At 49.6% G+C, this 22271-nt stretch overlaps 1 protein-coding gene across 2 annotated transcripts in view; it reads right to left on the bottom strand.

Annotated features, from left to right (window-relative positions):
- Nucleotides 1-22271, bottom strand: part of SKI (SKI proto-oncogene) — an 87479-nt gene that overhangs the window by 5762 nt on the left and 59446 nt on the right. For both annotated transcript variants that reach the window (XM_065037400.1, XM_021281789.2), the window contains 5 exons: nt 5720-5845; nt 5076-5191; nt 3451-3722; nt 2498-2799; nt 254-484 (listed from right to left, as the gene is read on the bottom strand). In XM_065037400.1, coding sequence (XP_064893472.1) covers nt 254-484; nt 2498-2799; nt 3451-3722; nt 5076-5191; nt 5720-5845 — 1047 coding nt within the window. The remainder of the gene's footprint in view (nt 1-253; nt 485-2497; nt 2800-3450; nt 3723-5075; nt 5192-5719; nt 5846-22271) is intronic.

Here is a 22271-nt window from a genome sequence, read left to right on the forward strand (position 1 = left end):
CTTGTTCTTTTCCTTCCCTCCCCTCCCTTAAAGGCGCTCACACCGAATATCTGCAGCTCGTGCTTTAGGCGTAACACCAGGTTTGTGAAGCGCGTGTGTTCAGCAACACGCGTGGCAGAATATTTGCTACAGTAAACACAGTCTAGGAACGTTCCCTTCAACACTCACTCAGGCTCGTTACATCACACAAGTTAATCATGACACCTCGTCAGCGCCAGATCCACCCGAACGAGGAGAAGCGCCGGGGTCTCACCTGGGCCGAGTACTTGGCGCGGAGCCGACCGGCTTCACAGCCCTTGTCGCACACCCGGATCTGCCTGGCTTGTTCCAGCTCCCGCTTCAGTCGTATCCGGGACTCGTTGGCTTCCTTCATTTTCTTCTCATTCTCAGCTCTCAGACGTTCGATCTCTTTCCGTAAGTTGCGCTTGGCCTCTGTTGCTTCTCGCAGTTTCTCTTTTTTAGCCACCCGCAGGAACTCCAGCTCCTGGAACACAAGAGCAGTTCAGCTGTGAGAGCGGAGCAGCAGGGACTGAACCGCGCAGGGAAATGGGCCGTGCGGACGCGACCCAAACGAAGCTCCCACCCTCCGGGGTTACGACCGAGACGGCTCATGTCTAAAGCTCCTTCTGCACAAGCTTTTCTCCTTTAAACCACCACGAGATCCTACGCTCAAGATCCCGTGAATTCTCGGACAATGTAAAGCAATATGCTACAGCCACACTTTGCTTTGTCAAACAAAATAGCTGTGACCATCTGGGAGTGAATAAAGATGAAGTGCAGTTGGAGAGAGCTCTGAGGAATATGCTCCGCACCGGCTCCAAGTTCCAAACAAACCAACTGCAACGCCTGTGTGTTAACTCAAGACACCAAAGACTCGTTATGATCAATGCGGTTTGTGAATGCCCTTTGTGCACAGCAAAGCTGCACAAGACAGTTTACTACCTGCTGGAGGAATCAGTAACCAGCTCCATTTTATCAACGCACCCTCGCAAAAACAACATTTAAGGCAAGTACGAGAAAAAACCAAAATTAAGTATCTTTTTCCTAACTCTGGGCAATCTTGGCTGGCTCGGGGTCACCGCTGTGCGGCCCCAAGGCTCTGGCACAACAGCTGGAAAACTCCGTGTTAAACCTTCGGCGGAATGGGAACCACGGTTTGCTCTGAAACGGCCACTCTCACTGACCCGATTCTGAACCTCGAAATCTCAAATCCAAGAGAGCACCATTAACTGAAATGATAAAGATGAGGAATCTGAAGGTAACAAAGGAAGAAGCTCACAAGTTTTTCAAAAGCTGTTGCTAAAAGGCGTGTTCATCCTAAGCACAAAATGCGCTCACTGAAGCTCTGTCCCCTAAATGGTTAAATCAGAAAGTAAAGTTCCATTTTTTTTCCCCAGAAGCAGCATTTCCTCTCTGTCACAGCAACGTGTTTCTGTTCAGTAACGCGGCAGGCGGGTCATGGGAAATTCGCTCTCCTGACACTCTTGGTTCCCAGCCCGGCCGCGGAGAGCTCAGCTGAGCCCGCGGCACCAACGGCACCGGCAAACGGCACCAATGGCACTGGCAAACAGCACCAGTGGCACCGGCAAACGGCACAAATGGCGCCAACGGCACCGGCACACGGCACAAATGGCGCCAACGGCACCGGCACACGGCCTGTGCTGAACCGCGAACCCGCAGCTGCCACAGCCAAAACTGCCCAGAGCCCCTGTCCCCTCTGCCCCGAGGTGCCGCGTGATCCATCGCCTCAACACTCCACGCTCCTTCATCCACTGCTTCACCTCATTCCCGCTTCGCTTTAACTACACGCTGTGTTCTTTAGTTTACAGATTTAAAAAATAGGTTTAAATATGTATTACTTGTAAATATTTACATTTGGCCCAGCTCAAATTCCAAGAGGTTCCCGCGCCGCTGTGTCCGGCCGCGGCGATGAGCTGGCGCCCAGGACGGCGCTGACCACCCGTCTTTGCCACGACCGATCTATCAAGGATTTCCAGAAATAGGGCGCTTGTTCACTGAACGAAGCACAAACCACGCGGTGGATCACGGAAAGCTCAACCGAGAGCCGCGTCCAGCTCCCGAGCAGAGCTGGTCTGCGCTCCAGAACTCCTCCCCAGCCGCGCAAGGGCAGGATCCTTACGAATCTTATAAAAATACAGATAAAGCCTCCGTGAGGACAGAAATGTTTCTAGTGCAGGGAAATGAAAACACAATAAACTCTGCTGGACTAGAAGATTTTTTCAGTAATGAAAAGATGTTGATTTTGGTAACCATGGATTTACACCCTAAGGCAAAAACAGGTGGCAAGCTTAAAAATGTAGGAATGGTTCCTGTATATACTTTGGTTTCCCAGCTGAATTTCCAAACCGTGCAGCAGCAAAGGCTGTTGCTATTTGGGAAAAACGAGGCAATTCTTCTCTACACGAGCCCGCCTCATGGGTTCCACCCGGCAGAGCGTTCGCAGCCCGCGGTCCGAAAAGCCGCGTTGCGGGATTACCTGGTGCAGGCTGCGCTTGGCTTGCAAGGCGGCGTTCAGCTTCTCCTCCTGCTTCACCCTCATCTTCACGACTTCATGGAGGAATTTTTCTTTGGCTTCCTTGGTGTCCAGGCCGCCGTCCAGCGCCTGCCGCAGGTGCTCCAGCTCCGCCTCCAGCCCGCTGCTGTGCGGCTCGGGGTGCGCCGCGGGCTCGAAGGCGCTGCCCAGCGGGGCCGGGGGCTGCATCCCCGGGGAGCTCATGTCCTTGGCCGAGCTGGATGACGTGAAGGACGGGGAGGAGAGCGAGGACAAGGAGGAGGTGACTGCAAAACAGCAACGTCGAGAATTAACCACAAATCGTCTAAAGCGAATGTAACTCAACATGTGCTGAGGGCCTTTTGTACAGAGGAGATGATGGTCAATAAAAAACCGGAAGAAATAAATTACCCATTTTATACTCTGATATTTGAAACGTGACGAAAATGCAATCCTGACTGAATTATGGCACCAAGTTCCAGTTTGCTTGAATTGTGACTTATGTCACAAACGGTGTTTTCTTCACGGGTGTGAAGAAACAGATTCCTTCAGGAAAACCCACAGGATCCTGCCATTTCAGGGGGCAAAATGTTTTCTTTTTGCATAAACTGCCCGCACTGAGTAAAGCCTGAAGGTACCGAGGGCAGCAGCAGAATGATCTAAGTGACATTAATGAGGTGACACCAGTGTCTTCCCTCGCCTTTTGCTGAGAGCGCCAATATGGGAACGCTGCTTTCAGCACATACAGGCCCTTGATCTCTGCTTTAACATTCAACTCTGCGGATGCAGTATTATATTTATTACATTTAATCACAAGAGATGCAGTATTATATTTACTGTATTTAATCACAACAGAAGTTGAACAGCCAACTCCCGTGGATAACAGGAACACCCAGCACAAATAAAGCACAACAAAGGCAGATAAAACTGTCACTTACACTCTTCCCTGGTTTCCACTTCGATTTCTGCCTCTGATTCCTTGTCCTCCTCGGGCGCCGCGGCTGCGGCGGCGGGTGCGGGTGCGGGTTCGGGCCCGGCCGCGTTCTCGGCGGGCGCTTTCCTCCGGCGCGGCGGTGCCGAAGCGCCGGCCTCGCCGCCCCGCGGCGCCGCGCTGGCGCACGGGGGGGTGCTGACCAGCTTCTGGGGCGCCGGGGGGGCCAGCGCCACGTTGGGGGCCACCGCATTCTCAAAGCTTTTGTAGGAGTAGAAGCTGGTTCAGACCGGGAGGCAAAAGGAAGGAGAGAACAGTCATATTCTTGGCTTCGAAATGCTTCCCAATCCCAAGACACAAACCGCAAGTGACAGCGAAGTTCCACTGATTTACACCAGCTAAGAACCTGCCTACCTATTTACTTAGCGTTTTGCACTCATTTTGTGCGGTCAATCTCCATTCAGTTCAGAACAGATCAAACTAGAAGTGCCACGTAACCTAAGAGCACCAAAGAGATGAGATCTCCCAGAGTCTAAAAATCACGACGACGTTTTGTCCTGATCTTCACGCGTTATTGCTTTACCGAACTGCAGTTTTACTTCTATCCACAAGTGTTTTGCAAACCTGGAAACAGCCCTTCCTGCCGAAAGGCCACGGGAGCGCAAAAGGCTTTGATTTTTGACCCAGCCTGCAGCAGAGTACGTAAAACCAGTTAAAACCACCAAATCCCTCTTAAAGAACAGGACTATTGTGATGTCAAATACACAGAATTTTGCAAAACACATAGAAAAGACTGTTTTTGCAACTTCCATTCAGCATCCACTACCTGATGTATCTTCAGTCATTTATTACCTTTTCTCCTGAACCTGCTCAAGGTTTATTTCCCAAACCTTAACCGGCGGGTTCTCCGCGACACCACGGGCACAACAGCCGCACACCGGCCGGCCCGCTCCCCGACGGAAAAGCCCGTGTAGGAGCAAGGGTGGCCTGCTACTCTGTCCTTTCTTTTCTTTAAATACATCTCTACAGCTTCTAAGCAACTCGTTCCTAAGGGCAGCTCAATATGTTCTCCACAACGCTCCCTAAAAGCACCTGGCGACTTCAGTCGAACGTTCCACAGAAACCGTTTCTCTTAGGCAGAAATCTGGCACAAACATTTTTCAGACTGAAAAGCTCAAGTGTGGCAAAGTGACGAGGAACCGCGCCGGCACTGCCCGCTGTGCCACCAGCCGGCACGCTATGGCACTGGCTCATCGTACCGGCTCAGTTACAGTCCCATGCCAAACTCCATCTTCCTCTAAACAGAGAAGCCCAGGAACTTCCAAAGACTGTCCCCAAGATGATGGGAAGTTCGGCCTCCATTTCAGACCTCTATGCAATGTTTCACCTAAGAAAACCTATTTCACGAATGCACAGAATATCAATGCTCATTTTTTTGTTTCCCTTCTGCAAATTAAAGCTCTGCAGCTGCAAATGCTTTTCACTCCGATCCTCGCGGACTGATTGACCGACAGATCCACCAGTAACAGCGCAAGGGCCCAAACGTAAAGCAATTGGTGTCAGCCAACTCCCCAGAGCCACTGCCCCGTCCTCCGCCCATCCCCGTCCCCGTCCCCGTCCCCATGCCCTCACCTGTCTCGGATCAGCGCGGGGAGATGGGGCGAGAGCTCTTTTTCGTTTGCCGACACGGCGGGGGACCAGGGCCGGAAAGCCGAGAGGCGCTGCCGGGGATGGACGCAGCCGATGCTCTGCGAAGAAAAACAGGTACACACAACCCTTTCAAACTCTGAATTACAGTGGAGAGCCAGTGATGCTTTTCAGCACACATTCTGCTATCTGTATACTCCTCCTCCACGGCCAGGACCCCCTTAGTAGACTCTACCAGCAGAGGTGAACCGTACCCAAGCAAAACGGCACGTGTTTCCTTTGCCAGTAAGTTATGTGTGGTTTGCAGAGGCCACAAAAGGCTCCTGAGTCCTTCAGGATTCTTGTGCCTCCAAGGCAGGAAGGAATTGCCTGTTCCAGTGTCACAGTCAAGAGCTGCCTGTTGTTTCAGTGTCACAGGCAGGAATTCCCTGTGTCCGTGTCACCATCAGGGTCAGTGAGCACCGGAGGACGGCGAGGAAACTGGAGGGCACTGAGCTCAGGAACAGGACAGAAATGCTATTAACTTGGAAAACCTGGGCAAGTTCTTCCTCTCATTTTCTCTTCTGGTTTCAGTAGAGGGATGCTACATGCTAGTGTGATCTTTCAATTACAAAACATTCAGCAATCACCTTATTAGATGAACTGGATAAGGACCGTAACCAACTGGACTGCTTTTCCTTCTCAGTAGAAGCTGGAGACTGGGACGCAGAGTCATCTATTTTGGGCTTTTTGGAAGCAGGAGGATCTGAAGAGACCTGAAACAAAGACAGGCAGGAAAAATCAAAGACAGAACTACTAATTTTGCCATCAGCTTAGAAACAGGTTATAAGGCAAAGCAAATTCTGTATTTAAAAGAAACACACACTTGGAATTTTTTCTGCGTTTTTAGACCTACAGGAAAACAAAGGAGTGAAAACAAGGCACAAATTGTGACATAATGCAGCTTCATTCCTTCATTCGGAATACTCCAGTAAAGCGCCGACAGTGCAGGAGGGATGGGCAGCAATAGAAGTGAGACATTCACACCATCTTGCAGAGAACTATCTGCCCTGTATTATTTTTGTATGCAGAAAGGTAAGGTTTAATGTGGTTGCTGAACTGGAAAGATTATTTTAAAGGAGAACAGACCAGACTTTGTTATTCTGTTTGCAGTGGTTGTTATGCCGATGACTTCACTGCCCCACAGCTGCGGTGGATTCTGGGGGTGCTGCCAAGAGCTGCTTTGCCTTTTCCACAAGTGGCTCAGCTTGGCCCATAAATCATCCTCAAGCATAAGAAAGCCCTTTGGCAAGCGACACCCCTTTCCTTCAACACTGCGAAGGAATAAAATTCCTATAGTCCCAGCGTGGCTTGCAAAAAAATTGGTAACTACTGGTTTAACTGGTGCGCGGGGGATACCAGCCTGAAGCGCTGCCAGTGCAAACAGCGCAGGGAGAACGTTCTGGACCTCGTGCTGCATCATGACTAGAAAGAATAAGACAAACACAGCACCGCCGTTCCGACTCCTTTTGCTTTCTTTTCCTTCTGAGATCCCCAACTCTCTACCCTTCCATTCCCATGGCAGAACTGTGCTGCACTATCTAGTGATCGCTCATATTTGCATTAATTTTTTTTCATCCTCACACCTTACTGTGATTTTTGTGGGCAAACAAGTATTTATACAGGTGTGCCTGTAAAACACGGGCAGGGCAACATTTGGAGAGCCTGAAATGCTTCAAAACCAGGTCTATTTGCCAATGAAAGAAAAGAGCTTATTTCCCAATGTCTCGTGTTCTGAAAACCAGGTCCCTTCAAGGCATCTTAAATTGGGAACCCAGGGACGGCTTCTCCAAATGATTCTTCGGTCCCTGTGATCCGAGCGGCTCCCGTCCTGCCACCGTCACACCAGGCCTCAGAAAACATTCCCTGGCACCGCGGAGCCCGGGGCAGCTTTGCATGTGTAGGATGAAGAGGAATGGCATGGGCGTGTGTATGTGTAACCCCAAGCACTAAATTAGCCCGTGCCGGTGCCAAACGCAGCTCCAACGGGTTTGCAGATTCCCCGGGCACAGCTTCAGGCCCTGGCACGGTCCCCCCCATCTAACTCGAATCAGAACAGGCTTTGCTAAAAGCTTTCTGTAGAAAGTGCAGGACAATGCCTTGGAAAAGATTTGTTTTTGCTCTCGGAGATGCTGCCTGTGCAGAATTAGTGACAGCATTCGAAAGGTATTTGGCAAGTGGCTCCTGCTCCCACCCCGACCCAGTGGGGCTGGTGAGCGAGTGGGGAGGGGGCCGGCGGGAGGGAGGGGTTGGAATGGAAAAGGCAACAGGTGGCAAGACTCAGCGTGGCCGCGCGTCCCCCCAGCGCCACGGGCTGCGGGACATTCTGTTCGGGCCGCTGGGCCGGCACCGCGTCCCGCGTGAAAGCCAACCGCTCGGGACAGGGCAGAGGGAGAGCAGTCCGCACAGGGGCCTGGTCTGCGTTCCTGAGGAAATCGCGTCTCTCTGCAGCTCTCGCCCTGTCCCGTCTCTGCCCTCTCAGGCACGGCTGACACCGCGGATCAGGAGGGCGCTGAGCACGAAACCTTTCGGCAGACCTGGGAAATGATGCTTAACCTTCAGTTGCCAGGAGCCAGTATTGATCTGAAAACACAAGCTGCTGCTAGGTGAAAAAAAAGCAGTAAACGAGGCCTGTGCATGGAGGAAAACACGTTTTTGCTTTCCCCATAAAGAGATGTAAATGGGGTAAAAAAAAGGGAGAAAAAAGCAGCTGCTAAACGGGGCATTTATGTTTTTCTCCCGCCACAGGGCCCTTCATTTCTCCTACGGCAGCAGAGCAGGCTGGAGCGGTAAAGCTGCGCGGCTCAAACCAAGGCCGCTGCCGACATCATTCTGAACGCTGACGACCTCCGCCAGCTTGCGTCCCGTCCACCGCCCGTCTGCGTTACACGAACCGTCTGCTGGTTGGGGCAGGAGTCGCCTCTCAGTACGCGCTTTAAAAACCCACCATGTATTTCGGTTCCATTTGAACAATGGAAAAATGCGGCAGCTCCAGCAGCTTCCCAGCCGGTCCACGACACCCCGAGGCACAACGTGTTGCCTGGTCAGGAAACGGAGGTTGAGCTCCGAAACTCATGACCCAGACGCCTTCTGACCACAACCTGCAGTCATCCCATTGCCATTCCTGCTCTCAGACATCCCGCCGGACACACTTTGGTCCGCTCTGCAGAAACGCTGCGGCTGCGCCACGAACTCCTCAAAAATGGCCCATAAAGGTGCAAAGTGGGTCGGGGCTGTTCCGACGCCGCAACAGGCAGAAGCGGATTTGGTTGTGACTACAGGAGGACGCTGAGATGCGGAACAAGACAAGACACCGAACACAAAATCTCCTGTTTGCGTGACTCACCCGTTCCATCCCACTCCCGGCCAGACTCCAGGCACCAATCTACCCCACTCCGACACTTCCAACCCAGCCAGTGAACCACCGAACTGCCTCAAGTACAGATGATCTTGTTTCATTTTCTCTCTTTGCCAAGTAATGAAACAGACAAAGTTGCAAAGAAAATCCGATGTAACTTTTTTTGCCATTTTCACAAATGACTTATGAAGAACTTGAACCAAAACCCTAGAAAACTGAAATAAACATTTCCTTATTTCCTTTGCAGTTTTTCTTCCACTGCAGGCAGCTTAATGACGTGTTGTCCAAGGGGCTTTGTCTGCGCTGGGCACCGTGAGCTGTTACATGCACCTTCTCGTAAGGTACTGAGGGAAACCAAGTGGGCCCAGAGATGCTTCGTGAAACATTCACTTCAGCTCTTGAACTCTTTCTGAAGCAATTGGTTTTTGAGGCAAAATAGAACGATTTATAAGTAGCTAAAAAAGGATTTTAAAAAGCACATTCCAAAGGGAAACTTGGGCACGTGAACCTCGACGTCAGCCATTTTACGGCAAACAGAAATCGGGCAGCCCGGCTTGGCCTCCAGCCAACCAGCGCCACATTTGACATGTCTGATCAGATTTTCTCCTTCAATTAAGCACTGCGGTAATTAACCATGAGATCAGGAGAAAGAATTTGTGACCCGGTGCTCCCCCAAAGCGAAGCCTTCCCAGAGCCCAGCACCGCCCCGCACAGACCCACACGTCACTTCGCATTGCAGCACAGAACAGAAAGACCCTTACATTATGTGATTCAGGAGGGCTCACGGATACGGCTCCTGGTGCCTCAAGTTCTACCAAAATACCTTCCCTGAACTAAACCAAATCCTGCAGAACGGGAAAGTCAGTGGAACCACAGCTCCGCTGACAGTCTAAACGCACGGGAAGGTGCGCGTTGCCAAGCGTGTGCACTTCCAGCGTTAGAAATTAAAGTGTAAATGACCCCCAAAGCCACCAAGCTACCCCAACACAATGAAAACTGTATTTCAGTCGCTTAAAAAATTACTTGGGAAAATACTGGGAGGCTGAAGAACTCTACTTTGCATTCCTCTCTCTTCCGTAAATCAGAACCATCTCCATTGAAGACTGCGCAGCTAGAAAAGCACGTAGAACCGGAGCAGGCATCATGTAAAAAGGGGCTGTAAATCTATAGATAGCGTGCTATCTTTTTGTTCAAGCTATTGCTGCTGCTGCTGGAGCAGAGTTCAGTTACACCATGAGAACGGGTGGAGCTTCCTGCCCCCGCTCAGCTCGGCGGGGTGTGAAAATTAAGCGGCTTTCTCATTAGGGGCACAAACCACAAGCCCAGACGCCGGTCTGATACAAGCACGGAGAAAGCCCAGGGAAGGGAGACTGCTCGGGTTCAGAACGTGTCAGACATCCGAAGATAAGAATACACCAAAGAGCAAAAAGCTGGTGGCAGGTTTTACCGCGAGCACCGCCGGCCCAGCACCACGGCCCCGCTGCTCGGTGCCCCGGCTTCAACCAGCGTCCTCCTGCTTCCATTAAAAATTATCTGCTTGGTACTTAATATGCTTTTCAAATCATTTGCACTACCCTCCCCATGGCAACGGACGGACAGAACTTTCAGGTTCTATTCCAAATGGCTTTATTGTTCACTTGTGTGACCACGGACCAGCTACTTAAACTCAGCTGACCTGGGGATTTCAAATGGGTAATATTAGTTGCCCATTTTTGAAGGGTGCTATGAGGTTTATCTTCTAATTCTGCTCGGAAGAAAAGGACGCACAGTTGTATTTTCAGCACAACGAAGTCCTGGCACCGTGTGGTAACTCTTCCTCTAGTAGGACCCAAGTGTTACCTAGTGCAGAGCCCTAAATCTCGTTCAGGCTCCTGTGCGTACAACGACGGCGCTGTGTTACACAACCCTGTAAATGGCATTTCAGAAGAAATGTACCTTTCCCCGTGACAAATGTTCGAAGCTACTCGTGGAGGTTACCGAGACCACAATGCCTGAACTTGGGATTCCCCCCACGGCGCCTTTCTGAGCTGCAGGTCTGAGTCTGAGCAGGAGAACCACGGGAGAACAGAGTGAGCTCTGTGCTCCGCCGGTTGGCTCGAGATTTCCTTCAGATTTCTAGTTGAAATCAAATTAAAAAATACAAAATGAGAGGCATCTTCAATGTGGGAAACAGGCCCTTTATCTGCACCCTTCAGGTCTGCACAAGCACATTAACTGATGGGTACACCACTTGCTTCCTAAAGCCTCTTTGTGATGTGGTCCAGAAATGATTAACAAGGTATTAGAGGTCTTTATGAGGGCTGCACTTTCACATGGATTAAAAAACCAAAGATCTTCAGCTACAGAGTGAAAGCTACGAAGGGTTGTCTCGATAATACAAAAAGCTAAAAATAATGCTCTTCTACAGAGCTGTAAGAAGATTAACTGCTCGTCTACTGTATATATTAAAAAAGAGAAAAACCTACCACATTGCAGTGTCAGTTCTAGGGAACGCATGCAGCATTTGTTTTATTTTTCTTTTACAATTTAGGTTTCATTGGGCGGGAGTCCAGACGTTCCATCTTCCCATTTCTCAGCGCTCTGGTGAAGCACAAGCGCTCGTTCTACCCTGTCATTTCGGGACGTGTGATTACGGGAAGCATTCGCCTGCTATTCCTGCCTTGGCAGCGCTCGCGCTGCTGCCAGCGTGGCCCCGGCCCGGCCGCGGGGACCCGCACAACCCGCAGCTGAGCGGTCACGGAGCCGCGAAAGCCCTCTGGGAACCAGCCTGCTCTGCCCCAGGGCCGGGGGCGCAGGGACTGCGCCCGTTCCCCAGCGGGACCTGCGGGTCGTGCCAGGGCCCGATTCTCCATCACACAGCCACGCGAACACAAACTCCCAGCTGTTCTCAAAGAACGTTACCTAAAGAGGTGACGTCTTAGTCATATAGTACTGTAGGAAGTTCGTCTTAAAGAATCGGCAACTCAGTTTTTCTCACACCTCTGCAAACACCTCTAATGTCTATGGAATCATATCCCAAAATCTGCAACAGAAGAAGCGAAAAGGGACTAGACTATTTCAGACGCTATCTCAGGTTAAAGCAAATTCCTACAGAGTGCCCTTTGATGAATTTATTTTGTAAAGGCAAGTTTAAATAGTTTTCTAGAATACTCTACATGGTGTAAGTCACCATCCGTTTTCAAGGCTTCTTGGTTAGCATAAAACAAAAAGTCTTCTCTGCTGTCTCAACATTTCTTTCCTTTTGTTGTTTTAGTACAAAGACCAGGCCAGCTGGCGTCTGCTGACTGTCCTCGCCCAGGAGCGAACAGTAACGCACCTCCGGCAACACAACCAGCAACGACCTCCGGCAACCCCGAACCCAGAAACCCAATTTAGAAATGGGGGCAGGAAACGCAAATAAATCTCATCACTCTTCTGTTTCACCAAGGTCGGTAAACCTGGGATTCCTCTGGGCCACCGGAGACCACTGCAACTTGCCTTTTCCTTGCGGTGAGGAAAACTGCTCCGCCAGTTCAACCAGGTGTTGAATCCCCGACCCTCACTCTTTTATTTCGTTGTTCTGCTTGTAAATCTGAAAACTGAAATAAGCCACACAGAGGCAGAAACAGAGTAAAAGCCACGTGCAAATGCGGCTGTCGCTATCTCAACGTCAGCGCCAAATCCCTCAAATACAGCACCCTCGGATTTCTTATTTTTCTTTTGAAGAAACATCTGCAAAGAGAGCTGGTGATCCGTTAGGCGAGGTACTTGTGTGTTGGCTCTTGGCCGCTGCAACTGGAAGCCTCTTTTCCATTGGCTACAAGTCTGTTTTGTCCTTCCAGTGGAAACTAAAAGTTACAGCTTGAAAAGAATTCCCTGCCCTGTGGTTTAAAACAAAACAAACCCAAGAAGCTCAGCTCACACTTCCCACTGGTCGAGCTGAGCCAGTGACCGAGACCAGTACAAACCAGGTTGGAACTGGAGCTGACGGAAGTTGTGCCACCAGATTCATCAAGGAAAATCCAAATTTCCTCTCTGAACAGATCTGCTGCGCCCAGTCCCTGCTGAATTGTTTGTGGGGTCACGGTTCTGGGAATTCTAAAGCTGTTTGTGAACAAAATCTCCTCACAGTTTCTTTGAAATTAAACCAGGCTCTCTTGCTGTAACCACTCAAGCTCCAGCTCCCAGCTCTCTCCAAGGCACCAGTTCCTGCATCGTGGAGACACGTCCACTCTGCCGGCCAAGAATCTCATTTTAATTTCAAATGTTACATAAAAGAACAAGTATTCCCCTTGTGATTTCCACTAATATCAGCTCTCCACCAGGCACGGAGCTCTTCCCCAAATACCAACTAATGCCTGATGAGCTTCAGCACCCAGCTGACGGCGCTGGGAGGGGAGCGGGAGCTCTGCACCCATGGACTCACCCGGTGCTCCTGTCCCAGCCCTGCAGACCCGGCCCGGCAGCGGCCGAGCTCTGGGCGCCCCGATTCGGGTTCTCCCCCAGCTCCTCTTGTGCCCGCATTGCTCCCCAGGGCACGGCACCTCCCCGCATTCCACACCGCGATGCAACCAAAGCCACCAGCATCCCAACCTTTTGTCTTAATTACAAGGACAGGCACTTGTTAACAGAGACCCGTTTGCTCTTTGGAACCTCTTCCTCTTGGCTTCAAATGACTTTCACCTCTCGCTTTGGCATCTTTCCCAAGCACGAGCTGTGCTCACAGGTTTCATGACTCTGAGGGCGACACATTAATTTACCACCACCGCTACAGGCCCGTCCTGCTAGAGTCTGGTGTCTTTTGTCTGAAGGAGAACAGTAGCAACCACACAGTTAAGGATGTTTTAGGTGCCAATAGCTTTCAGTAAGATACTGAGCAAATTTAATATCATTAAAAGCAACTTGATCCTCCTTCATGTCTTGTCAGCCAAGGCCATTTCAGTACAAACACAGTTTTTGAGGAGTAACTTCTCACCATCCGTATATAGAAGACAGGAAAAAACTCAATTCTTTGCTTACAGAATGTTTTGAAAGCTGCAGACAGGCAGATGCTTCCTTAAGCGCCCGACGACTAACGTGCTCCACAATTCTAAGAAAGCCACAAGAAGCTCATCTACTTTAAGTAACAGTTATTACTTCTGAAACCTCCCCAGAGCTCCAAGGATAAAGGCAGACAACCTATTACAGTCTTAGACTTCCAAAGCTGCTTTTGCTGCCTTTAGAAATGAGCAGCACATGCTCTTTCCACCCGAGCGGAGTTAAGGAGGAGGAGGAGGAGGAGGGAGGAAGGCCCTGGGTTCACTCCTCCCCGCAGCGCCGGTCAGTGCTTTGGCCACCAAGGGTTTGCTCTGGAAGCCGCTTGTGTGTTCCAGCCAGTGACTCGTCTAAATAGAACTAATTTTAGCTAGAACATTCACCAGGCAGGAGTCACACACTTAGAAAAGGGCTTTTGTCCTTCCAAAGGGCTGGTAACACTGAGAAAAGAGGAACATTCGCAACAGTTACAAATTAAAAATTACTGAGCAAAATATCACCCTACACCGATGATCAAGAGGAACAGCGATACCAAAGAAGCCGCCTTTAGCAAACTCAATATACAAAAAATTGATTAAAAGACCGCCCTTTTTTTTCTAACATAAACTCACCTTTTGACCACAGGTAAGAGATCTAAGAGGAAACACCCAGAGAATGTATGTGAGTACGTACAGAGAGATACACAACATATTTCAAAATCCCTATTTTGCAGAACGTCAAAGGAGGCAGCAAAAGATAATTTGAAGGGAAAAATGGCCGGGGAATGGGCTGGACAGGAGGGGGAAATCTGGGACACTTTCTGCTCTTGTGTAACATGATGGATTTTAAGCCTTTAGGGGAGAACCGGCTGAGCAATATCCCCGAGCAGCGTGACCGTGCAGCCACATGGGTTGTGTCTGCTACAACTCTATTAATAGGAGAGATTAGAGAGGGTTTGACTACAAACAGTCTCTACCTACCAATTCAGTTCCCGACCTCTCTCCCCGTTGCATTTCTTCTCGGGGTGTCAGACCGCGAGCAGCACCCAAAGGGGCGCAGGGGATCCCCCGAGGGATCTGCTGCCCCAATTTGGCCCCCAGAGCTGACACAGCATTCAAACTGCTCTTTGCATCTGGTCAAAATTAATAGGCTTTACACACAAATTAACTTTTAGTCCTTTGGTGAACTGCAGAATTTAGGCCGGTTGGTGTATCTATGATGAGTTATGTTTGTCGTGCCCAAACAATAAATATTAATACCCACCGGACACAACATCCACTGGTTTCTTCCTCTCACTTCTCACTTTCTGGTTACAATATGAGTTCTCTTCCACACCCCCATTCTGTGTGTGGAACGTGCCTGACCCCTATAAAGACGGTCAAATAAATATCTGGTGACCTCACAAGTATGAAAATAAGCTTATGTGAAAGAAAAAGTATATCTTTAGGGCCTTTGGCAGTAAGTTTCAATTATTTTTAATTGCCTGGAAAATTAAAGTAAGAAAATAGTGTGGTATGAATGTTAGGGCACATTATTAAGCCATTTTCATAATATCTTAGCCATAAGCTTAATAGACAGAAAGGGTTTTTTTAAGGCTCGGTCATCTGTTCGATATGAATGGCCTGTCTGTTCCCATGCTTCCTCCAGGGGTAACTGCACTGAAATATTCCCTGATAGAAACCAGATTCAGTGTGACCTGGTGGGCAACGAGAACTCCATAGAACCTCCAAAATTTGGGTTTAATTACAAAGCACCACAGAGTCTGGACTGCGGCCTGAGACCCGGCAAACAAAGAGAGAAAGTCTGGAGCTGGAACGGCAGCTTCCCTGCCCCCGCTTGCCTTTTTCCAACCATGGCATGGATTTTATTCTTCTCGTTGTCAACACAACTGACTGTCAACCCGCACGGTGAGCAAGATCTCCAAGGACCAGCTGAAGCGTCCCCTTCTCTCTTCTTGAGCGACTGCGCCTGACACGGCAGCGCCTGCGCCGCGGCCACCGGCCCAGAGCTGAACCAGCCCCGGTCTCGTCACGGCTTCGAAGTCTCATATTTTCTTCTCTTTTGTTTGAAACTTTGAAGTCTCAAAGCCGGTTAGGAGCTGAACTTTTCTCCCGAAGCCTACAATGCAGCAATTGAAACACACCAGACTTGGAGCCGTATGGGATGTTAAAACCATCCCGAGCAGGCTCGCCAAAACAAAGCCAGCAAAGCCTTACATAAGCACACGCTGTGGCCTTGCGCACGCCGGGCAGAGCAGAACCGCGCTGCATTTTCGCCAAGGTTGTGGTACAAATTAGCAATAAACGCCTGATCCAAAAGGCCCGGGATGAGGAAAATCAGGCCCATGAAGCAAACGCCGTAACATCGGTACGAGCGGAACGAAGATCAGCCTGTGTGAACGGCTCACTAACACAAACAGTTTCACAGGCTCTGCATTTCAATGCTGTTTGCACACGTCTACTATGTAACAAATTTCTAAAAATCAGGCAAAGGGATGGTGCGTATCCATCTACAGCAGGGACAGGAAATTGCTGTCTAATGACTGAGGCTGAAGTGCGGGTGGATCGTGCACAGAAGGGAATTTAATAACCACAGACTGAGTCCTGCGCAGGAAATTGTGATAACACAGATGAAGGGCTCAGATCTGTGGGGCAGCATGAGAAATGTCGAACATCTGCACTCAGACACACGCTCCCTGGCTTCTGAAAGGAGGGAAGGAGAGAAGGACCGGTCATTTTCAAGAAGACAAATTCGGGCACGAGGTCCTGAGCCGCTGGTCTGGGCAGCACCGTTGTGTATTCCCGGGTAATTCGCTGTGGATGTGCAGCACCCAAACCAGGCTAAGGCATTCCATGAGGTGCCCGCGCTCGGTGAGTCCCCACTTCTTGTTACTACAGAGAGACAAGGATGAAGACAACCATGTGGAAAAATGCTCCAAAAAGGACCATTTTGCTTCTTGCTAAGAGGAATTCCCTCTCTTCTGTAGCTCTGGAAGACAATTTTCTTTATTCTCTCTCCACCGAGGGAAACAACAGGTTGGGGACGTGTGTCTTCTTGCCTTTCCCATGTCTCCGTGAGCTGTTGCCTTCCCAGGATAGCTGCCTGGCTGTATTTCTCCACACAGCTTTAATGTCGATCCACACAAGGAGGATTTTTGTTGCATTGTTTAGCGGGATACTGCTCCTGTTATAATCTGGTAAAGAGACCCACGTATGGATTTGAAGAGCATCTCAAAAGGAGATTGCGTGGAATAAGAAGGCAGACAGACTGAAAGAAGATTAAAAGTTCATTTGATCCCCAGCTCCAGGCAAAGCATGAGAACCGCTCCCCCTCTCCAGCCTACACGGACCTGATTCCTGACACCACATCGAGAGGCGAGAAAGCACAAGAATAAAAACCCAGCAAAAGCCAGAAGGTTTTATCTTATGCTTGGGACAGGTTTAATCTGTTTGCACAGGAGATGAAACCACAGTGCACTTAGGTGGTTTTGTTTTGGATATCCACCATCAGCAGACTTGAAACATCCCGTTGTAAAGCGGCGTGATGTGATTTACAGCATCACCGTACTGGTTGTGAGAGCTGAAGCCTTTATTTTTTTCTAATGGTATTTGGCTTGGCTTGCTCTTCTGAACTGCTGTTGCTCTCAGGTTCAACAGGAGACATGTTTCTCTAAGCTGATTTCTCTGTGGCTGAGGGTTTAATCAGATCAAAGCAGCGATTAAAACATGGACTGTAACCACAAGCCTTAAAGGGATAGCTCTGCCATTACGCCCTCCCCCTTCCCCTTTAAAATCAGAAGCGAAGCAATATCTATCTCTGGCAAACGTCAGCGTTTAAAATACCTTCAAAATTTGCTGCCTTCAGGGCCACCTTTCCTCCAGCGAGGGTGCAAAGCTACTGCTGAGCACTGAGAAACTAAGCCATGCAAATGAATTAAGGGCTGCACTTAATGTGAATGCATTAACACCACCAGGCACCTCGAAGGTGGGTTTGTGACATTCGCTCCACTCCGACACGTGAAGTCCCAGCACAGCTCCCCAGACCCTGTCAGTGCTCCGGATCCTTTCCGACAGTTCTCCGCTCGCTGCTCTGCAGGTCTGTGGTTCTTTCCATCCATCCAAAGACAGCATGACAGCACGTTTAGAGTGGTGAGAAATGTAAATGGAGCAGCATTTCCACAGCTCTGCACAGAGTGAACCAAACGTCAAGGCCAAAAAAGCTTTTTTGGCGACAATTAATTTCAGAAATCAGGCCTGATTTTCCAGCAACTTCCATCACGACCTGTCTGAAGAGCCACCGAACGGTGCCAGAGCTGCACCAGCCCCGTTCCCACCTTCGAACGGCACAGCAGACCCCGAGTGACTCACCCCGGGACCGACCTGTGGGGTTCTGGCTCCTGATCCCATTCTCTAACTCCAAGAAATCACTGGCAGTTTTAATGGGGACCGTTTTCAGAGACGCAGAACAAGAACAGCGTCTCCTGAGCTTCATGGAAGTGCTGCACCAGGAGCACCAAGGGACGTTTTTGACTGACGGAGACGTGCACGTGCCGCTGGAAGTCACCGTTTATTTGGAAAGCCTCCCTGGCAGTTCAGTCCTCTCCTCACTTCCATCACAGTCACACCTTGGAGACACCAGCTCCTTGGTATGTGGGATAACTTCTTCTTCCAAGCTATTCTTGACACTCCACTCCTACTCCTCTTCTATGCATTTAACCATTTTAAAGCTGATTTGGGTCATGACTAATAGGATTAGATACCAAAATCATGCGCTGTTTGCAGCAGTCACTGCGGAGCTAACAGGACTGATGTGGAATTCAAGCTGGGGTAGCTCTCCGGTGGGTGGGAAAGCATTCGTGTTATGTGCTCTTTTTAATTATAATTAATATTAAGCTGGGCAAAAATCCCACCAAAAAAAACGAACCTCAACTTCACTCTTTTTATAGTAGATTTCTTTGCCTACCTGTCTGAAACCAAACCTATTAACACAGGTGCTGAAGTGCCCTTCAAGCACTGCCAGGAGTGACCGCCTCCTGCTTTCATGGCAAAAAATACTAAAATACAAGAAGAAAACACCTCTCCCTCCTCCCCTTGTGACGACTGCAGAATGATCTGTTTATCTGCTTTAGGCAGGAGTAACAGTTCCAAAGGCCTGAGGGTCAGGATTACTGTATTTTATTCCTGGCTCTGCTACTGATGTGATGTGAATAGCTTTAGGTAAATCAAATAACGCATATGTTTCATTAAACTACATCAGTGTAAACAGCATCAGAATGTCTAAAGGAGTTTGAGATTTTCAAATAAAAAGCACTACAGAAACGAGACTAATGTTTTCATAGAAAACAAAAAACAAATAATCTAATTTTCCTAATTCTTTAATAGGGTTAAGCACCATTAATTCCAGCTGGGAAACAACTCAAGATGGAGCTCATGAGTTTTGTCTTCTACCTGTTGAGCATTCAGTTTTTAAACCTCTTCCTGCAACTTCCAAATAGCCGCAGCAAACTACTGCAGGAAATACTCCCTTGTTTTCTTTTTTCCCTAGAAAGGACTCTACAAATTCCCATCCAGGAGTGAAAGAGGACACGGGTACCTCTGCACAGTCCCGGTGCTGCTCGCCGAGTGCTGAGCTGGCAGTTCTCTCTGCCCTCTCCTCCGTCCTCCCTGTCAGATGCCATGAGCAATCAACGTTGGTGTCTGGTGCAAGCACCACCTCTCCCGGCCCTCCAGCCCGTGTCCCCAGGGCCGGGGACACCCACGGCTCATCAATGCGCCAGCGACGGCTCATCAATGCGCCAGCGACGTGGCTGCTGGAATCACCTGGCAGCGTTTGTCTTCCTCCTCCTCTTCACTGGCTCCTGTTCAAGCCTCATGCCTGCTAAGTATGATTACTACGGAGATTAACATTTGCAGAGGTGCAGAATAAAAATAGCAGGCGCGCAAGCTGGGCAAGGCCGGAGCTGCCTCGCCAGCCGAGGTTCCACCTGAGCGACTGAACAAAATCAGCCCCTTAGGACTCCTGCTTTGCACTTGATTTTAAATCAAAATGTTTCACATGGTCAAATAAGCACTACAGAGAACGGTCAACTGAGTATTCAGATGTCGCAGCCAGATCACATCTGTATCACCTCTAATATCTGAGTATTTCAGCCCCAGTACAATATCAGCTGTGTACTACTGAATTGGAATGTTCATCAGAAGTTGGAACAAACTCCAGTTTTTACACCTCCAAGCACGCAGAGCTGAATCTTCGTTTCAGGAACACACGAGCATGATGCTTTCATTGCACTTTCACCTCTACCACAGGTACGCCAGGGTGAAATGGAGATTTTCATTGTTACCCCAGCACTGACAAAAATACACTTGCTGCGTGCTCAAGGAGAACAAGCCAGCTCATTTTCAGCTGCGACTTGTCACTCAGAATAACAAACGCATTTACTATGGCCATACGTTCTCTATCCATCACTTACCTACAGACAGGTGTCCAAGCAGATCGGCTCTGCCGGCATCACCCCAGCAGTGCTGACAGCCCTTTGCCTCCATACAGCTCACAGTCCATTTGGAAAGCGACTGCTGGGCTCAACGGGGTGATTTCCCACCACCAAAAGGGATTTCAGACCAGAGCAAAGGCACTAGACTCCCTGCTCTACAAACTAAAAGCCACTCTATGCGTAAAACAAACGCTCCGGTAGCACAAGGGCCTTGTTCATCCCCTTCTCAGAGCTCAAATCCATTCCCAAGGCTCAGCTGGTCTCAGTCTCGCTAAGCCAGCTCAGCAAGGCTCCGCCTGGGGACGCAGAGAGGGAAGCCCGGTGTGTCCAGGCTTTGCTGATGGACCAGAGCTGATTATTGAAGCTTCTGCCAGACGCTCAGAGGATTCTCGGGACGAGCGCAGAGGGCAGGTGTCTGAGAATAAAGAGAAACCACCGAGTCCCCTGGGAGGACGGACTGGGAGGAGGAGGAGGGGAATGACTGTGGTTTAGAAAAGGGAAGGGGCTGGTTGAGAGAAATGCTATAAAAGCACCATGACGACAGAACAGGGTGATGAAAAGGTCAGTCCCTTTCAATAATGCTCTTTTTTTTCTCGTCCAAATGAAACACTTGGCCACGTCCATCGCCAGAGTTCAGTTGGAGGTAAATGACCAGACAGGGGGGCCATAAAGCGTCTGGAGCCGCGTGGCTGATCCGCTGGCCCTGCCCGGCCTCCCACCAACGCGCGTCCACGGCTCCAGAACCGCACCGCCGAGCTGGACCCTCACTCCTGCTGACCACCACCAAACACCTCTGATGGCCAGAGCCTCACCGAGGACTGCAGGAGTGAAAGGGAAGGTGTTTTCAATAATGAAGTAGTGATTAATCCTGATAGGCATGCAGCCCTTACAATTACTTTTCAGCTGCTAGTGGTAGGTGGTCAAATTATACCTTTCCATCCATCACAGCTCCCAGCGCACTGCACATCTCCTCGGTACATGAAGCACTGCAAGGATTCAGAACAATTAAACCTAACCACTGAGTAATTCCCACTCATTTTTTCCCCCTAGTATGAATTCATTCTTTCTAGCGCTTTAGGAAAACAAATGTAAGCTCTAGAGCTCCAACTCAGTTTTAACGTACAAAAATGGTGCATTATACCACGAGATGTGATACAGAGATCCATTGTTCCACAGTACTGGGTGCTGTGGACCAAGCGGTCACTTAAAGTTTTCATCTGTGCACCATTAAAAAGCTTTACGAAATGACTGATGGTTTTGCATCCTTTTCTTTTTCATACGCTATCAGGGAGCGCATTTTCATGCCTATTTTTTGTCAATACAGTTTTACAATCCAGTCTACAACCTCGCGGAATGAGCAGCCAGCCTCTGAAAGTATTTAAAGAACAGCATTAGAACGGGACGTTTGGATGTGCCGAGCAGAAAAGAAACCCCTGGAAGGGAAGGAGCAGAACAGCACAGGCAGTGACTGGGACAGGCCTTGCTGTCTAAGTGCTTCACAGCGTGACTCGTTAGATCCTAACAACGCCTGTACCATAGGAAGTGTCATTATCACTATTTAATAAGTGGGGGTAACTGAGGTAGAAAAATAGGAACGTACTTGTCCAAGGTCACACACCTGACTAGCACCAGGACAAACAGAATCGCATCTCCTAAGCCCAGCCTTGTCCTTCCCCTTCGCCCAACAACCGGCCCATGCTGGTCCACGATGTCCTTTCGGTAGCATCCGCTCTGTTGTGACTTCGCGAAGAGATCGCCAGAATGGAAAAGAATTTGAGCTGTTAAATTACGTAAGTGTGCAGTCACCACCTAGCAATGGAGAAAAAAGGGCTGGATATTTTCAGTTACAACTAGATTTTCTAACCAGATGGCCAGGAGAACTGACGTCACTCACATTCCAAATTATAGAGCTGCCTGAGAGCTGCGCCAGCATTAAGGATGCAACCAGGCCTGCATTCTAAGCCATTTTTCCAAAGCCCATTCTGCAAAATTATCAGGAGGGGTTTTGCCGTCATTCTGGCTACACCGTTGAAAATCTGCTTCTTTGGGGCCACACTGGTCCCAGACTCCCTCAGGGATGTTCCCATCCCTTTTTCCTGGAATAAGGTCCCAGTTCAGGCTCAGCAATCAACACAAGCTTCAGAATACGGCTTAACGGGGTGCTCAGGAATCCTGTTCTAACGGGCAGTGCCGGCCCCCCAGGAGGAATTGTCCACCGGCACCGGCTGCTCGTACCCAAATCAGTGCAGAGAACCCCGGCAGCGCCAGCAATCGGGCAGCAGGGCAAGGGGAAAGGACACAG

This window comes from Columba livia, chromosome 21 (assembly GCF_036013475.1).
Source record: "Columba livia isolate bColLiv1 breed racing homer chromosome 21, bColLiv1.pat.W.v2, whole genome shotgun sequence".
In the NCBI taxonomy this organism is placed as follows: Eukaryota; Metazoa; Chordata; class Aves; order Columbiformes; family Columbidae; genus Columba; species Columba livia.